The sequence below is a fragment of the Oncorhynchus kisutch genome, unplaced genomic scaffold (genome assembly GCF_002021735.2).
Source record: "Oncorhynchus kisutch isolate 150728-3 unplaced genomic scaffold, Okis_V2 scaffold2206, whole genome shotgun sequence".
NCBI lineage: Eukaryota > Metazoa > Chordata > Actinopteri > Salmoniformes > Salmonidae > Oncorhynchus > Oncorhynchus kisutch.
The window spans coordinates 10,954-15,952 of NW_022264151.1; the positions used below are offsets into that span (position 1 = coordinate 10,954).

Here is a 4,999-nt window from a genome sequence, read left to right on the forward strand (position 1 = left end):
CTGGCAAAAAAACAAAACAAGCTCGTCACTGACGAGTCGCGGATATGTCTCACCAGGGGTGGTCGGAGTCGCATTATAGTCTAAGGAATGAGCGTTACACCGAGGCCTGTAATCTGGAGCAGGATCGATTGAGGTGGAGGGTCCGTCATGGTCTGGGGCGGCGTGTCACAGCATCATCGGACTGAGGTTGCTGTCATAGCAGGTAATCACAACACTGTGCAGTACAGGGAAGACATCCTCCTCCCTCATTCTGACATGACCCTCCAGCATCAAATACACCACACTGCTAGTTCTGTGGGTGATTTCCTGCAAGACTGGAATGCCAGTGTTCAGCCATGGCCAGCGAAGAGCCCTGATTTCAATCCCATTGAGCACGTCTGAGACCTGTTGGATCGGCGGGTGAGGGCTAGGACCATTCCCCCCCAGAATTGTCCGGGAACTTGCAGGTGCCGTCGTGGAAGAGTGGGGTAACATCTCACAGCAAGAACTGGCAACCCTGGTGCAGTCCATGAGGAGATGCACTGCAGTACTTAATGCGGCCAGACACTGACTTACTTTTAACAGACCCCTTGGTTCAGGGACACATTCCATTTCTGTGGAACTTGTTCAGTTTATGTTTGTTTTTGAATCTCAAATATTTAAACATGTTAAGTCTGCTGAAATTTAACGCAGTTGACAGTGAGACCACATTTTTTTTACAACTTTTTGGGTCCTAAGAGAATTCTATTCTTCAAGAAACAATGGATCAAAGAATTGAAATGCCCACTGGACACCCAGACTGCATCTTCAAGAAACAAAGTGAAGCAATGTTAAATAACGACTCATGAGATTAAATACGTACACCAGTTTTATTGACAACAAGCTACAATAGTTACACAACAAGTCAAATGTATTTTACAGCAACAAATACCTTCAAAGTAATTCACTATAACATGAAACATTTGCAGTTAGGATGCTGACACCAGAGTAGCATTTTCTGTTTCAATTGACAGTTTGAAGGATTAAACAGGTTCTTATGGAGCACACGGAGGGATAGCTCTTTCCACATGAGACATCGTTCCAGCCGTTTTCAGCTTAAGAGGAAACACGAAATAGAAATTACCTCTCGATGTACACTCGAAAAGAGAAAAGTAGCTCACATTTATTTGTTAAACTTACTCAAAAAAGTTTAATTTGATGGATGATAATGTACCTCCAAAGTTGAAATGAATACATGGCTCTCTGGCACCATTGTTGTTATTCGGCTCCCCTTCAGCCCAGCTCTCGTGATCAAATTTGGAGCCGTCACTCCAGAACCATAGCCTGTCCTGTGTGGAAGTAGTGAGATCTCAGTATCAAATGTTACATGTGCTTGCTGAACAATTTCTAAAATACAACACTCATGGTCTTTCCTCCAACAAAACGGTAAAAGCCACCACTAGCAAAACGTGCAGACTGACACTGGAACTGTTGGGTGAAAAAAATACACAAGTGTTGATACACATTTCTAGAAATCCCAAAATTAGAAAAAGACAGCTAGTAAGTCGTTTCTGCGCCATAGCAAAGAGGAAGAGGCGAAGCGAGAAGGATAACTATAAGCCCAAAATCTGCCTTCTCAAGCGGGTAGCGTTTTTCCTGGTCACCAAGCAACTCGTTTTTGTATGGCCGTCAATAAGATGGCAAATTTAATTAACGAAAAACATAATGGCTTATTTGAGCAAATATATACGTTTTGTAATGCTTAGGTCGTTACGAGTACTGATACAAGTAGCACACATGACATGCCAGAAACTGAGAAAAACATTTCTCTCCGAGTTGTGCCTGTCCCTCGAATCTGCCCGACATTGCAGACTCTTCACATCGTTAGAGGCCAATGGAGTATCTGGTTCATCTAATGGATCATCTAATGGATCATCTAATGGATCATCTAATGGATCATCTAATGGATCATCTGTGGCAATTGCTCTGGATATTTCGAGATGCTCAACTCAAATCTAGACCTACAACCAACAGTATTTCTTTTGCTTTTGACAATGACTTCACGAGGCATAGGTCACATGCCTAAATACTTAAAGTCACATTAATATCAGTTTAAAGAGATGACATTGGGCCATGTTTACTTGAATAGTGTCTGGTTAAAAGGTAGGCAAGTAACTTCATGCCTACTGTGCCAAAGCAATTTACAGTTATTAAAATGGTAATATCCAAATTCCACGTAGAACTCGAGTTGCGAATGTCAATCTTTCCTCTGCGGTACCTCAAACTGTGGTCATTACCAGCTGAGAAACTGGCCAGTTGATTACTCCTGGCACAGAGTTGTCTGACCAGTGTCTTAACACCTACTCCGAGCTGATGGTTTTATTAGTCTTAAGTATTAAGGCATCTTCACTTTGGGTACCTTTTCCACCTTTGCTTGAACAGCATCAAATCCGCCAATCCAGGTAAGAGGGAAACTGCCAGTCGTGATCAACACCACCGCCTGTAGAAATTGGGACTCTTCATAGCTGTGCACAGATGCCAGGTTTGCGCCAAGGTACTTTACAGTGTTGTACACAGGCTTCAGTTTTTGTCCAAGTAACTGACAGTGGCGCTAGAGCAAGCAGTACACAGAGACAAAGACATGTCATAATGGAAGCATTAGTCAGTTGTCCAGTCTGAGAATTTGTCTTCTGGAATCTCAAATATAGGAATTAGTTCATCTCAGTCTTAACCCATGCCTTGAGGGTTCTAATATACAAGAGGGCCCAACTCCACACAATATTGAAAAGCCTATAGAAAATTGCAATTACAGCATATTAAGGGGACGTTCAGTATTTTACATGAGGCGCCTGTTAAAATAAGGCCAAAGCACCTTAAACTCAAAAAACTAAGTTGACTTCAATTGTAGAAAGTAAGCATTATACCTCTGCATTGGGCCATGTCCTTGCAGTTTTGACAAACATGAAGCAGCGTGAATTAAATTGGAACCAGCCTCTGGGGCATGGGTTTCTTTGGTCTGCTGCAAATGTCACCAAATCATCTGAAAGGAGAAGACAGGGAGGGTTCCGAAATTGCAGCAGACTTTAAAGGATAGTCCAGACTGACCCTTGCATCAAAAATAACATTTGGAGATCAGTCATGCCACACTACAACAAAACATACACAATCAATGATGTAAAGCACAAACTCATTCCACAGAGCACAGAGTGTCTACAGGTTTTCGCTCCTCCCTCGATTGATCAATTTAGGTCACTAATTAGTAAGGAACTCCCCTCACCTGGTTGTCTAGGTCTTCATTGAAAGGTAAGCCAACTGCAGATGCAAGAGACTCCGTGGAATGCGTTTGACACTCGTGATGTAAAGTGTGAGGCTGACTCTTACTTGCTATGCGCGCAGTCATTCTGTCGCCCAGTGTAAAGGCAGCGCTGAGAAGCAGTAGAAGGGTCAACGTCGCCATGGTGATAGTCTCCTGAGAGACACACGAGATAAGCCATCAGTGTTTCCCCAACCTCTCCTCGAGTACCCCAGCAAGTCCACTTAACACATTCAACTAATGAAGGGCTAAGGAATACCAGGTATCATCTCTTCCACCACAGAGTAGATTAGCCTGGCACACGGGAATAAGGAGAAGTCTATGCTCTTGGGTTCTCCCCGAAACAGCACCCTAGATAACTAACCCCGATGCATGGCACACCTAGTAAGTCACCTTTTTGCAAATGAAATTGGCTGGTAAAGTACATTTTTCTAGAGCAGGAGACTCAACTTGCCTGGCATGAGCTACCTTTTATTAATACACACGTCGCAAGCGACTTCTTTCAAATAGGCTCATTCTTCTCTGCCCTACAACTCTTCAGTGTACCGGTCTGGCAATAGACACAGTAAAATGAGTAATAAACTACTAAAGGGGCCCTATAAAAAAAGCTGTGATTTTAAACCCCAAATTACAGCCATTTTCATAAATGTTCTCAGTTCAATTTCCTGGTTTGCCACTCAATTACAATTGGTAATGGAGAACAAAATGTAATGTTCTGAGTCCATGGCAGTGCTTAAATCACATCAGAATACCATTTCTTTTAGGTCTGGAAGAAAAGTAACTAGCGATGGTTCTGTATTGCCAATTGATGCTCATTTCATGGCAAGGTTTGCAAATAACAAAAGATACCATTTCTATACTTTTGACAAGTATACCTTGCAGTTAATACTTAGTTGTGAAAGAATCTGGCAACCCACTAGGCATCAACTGGCTACACAGGGAGTGAGCGACAAGGCAATATTGCTGGAAATTGGCAGATATGGTTTTAAATGTGACGTTTTAAGCCAATAGTTAACTAACCAGAGGTGGGATAACGTCAAGTCGTGTTGATTTAGTAACTTGCAGTGTCTGATACTTGAGATTTGTTTGACAGTTGAACACGTGAAAAAATATATTTTTTTAAAATCTGAATTGTTTGGCAAACTACTATGACCTGTTGGAGACCCCTGCACTACATTTGAACAGGGTCACATGTGCCCGATGGGTCCTGGTAAAAAGTAGTGTACCACATAGGTTACCATTTGGGATGAAAGCAGATACAGTACTAGATGACTATGTTGAACTCTCACCTGTAGTCTGGTCATGTCAGCGCTCTGTTTGTGAGTTGAGTTCTACTGCTTCCTGCTCTCCTTTTTTAAGGACCCATCCAGTCAGACCCCTCCCTCTCTCATCCTTTAACCGGTCAAATAATCAACTAATCATCAAGCTTTTATCATTTGAATCAGCTGTGTTGTGTTAGGGCAAAAACCAAAACGTATAGCCACGGGAAGAAGTTTGTTGGTGCAGGGTACTTTTAATGAATGTTATTTTCAATTGGGGTGCTGGAAAAATATCTTTGCCTGTGCTACAGGCGCTCTATTGGTCCACTATTATAGCACAACTTTTGTGAAAATGTAACAAATCTATAAAAAGTGAACATATATACATATATACAGTACCAGTCAAAAGTTTGGACACACCTACTCATTCAAGGCTTTTTCTTTATTTTGACTATTTTCTTGTATAATA

The 4,999-nt window shown here is 41.9% G+C and overlaps 1 protein-coding gene across 1 annotated transcript; it reads right to left on the reverse strand.

Moving 5' to 3' along the window:
• Positions 1–829: 829 nt before the first annotated feature.
• Positions 830–4,670, reverse strand: LOC109875303 (ladderlectin-like). The gene is made up of 6 exons (XM_031819497.1): positions 4,561–4,670; positions 3,340–3,427; positions 2,883–2,998; positions 2,378–2,569; positions 1,193–1,307; positions 830–1,073 (listed from the first exon to the last, which is right to left on the reverse strand). The coding sequence occupies exons 1-6, from the start codon at positions 4,573–4,575 to the stop codon at positions 982–984; spliced, it is 618 nt and encodes a 205-aa protein (XP_031675357.1). The 5' UTR covers positions 4,576–4,670; the 3' UTR covers positions 830–981.
• Positions 4,671–4,999: the final 329 nt, after the last annotated feature.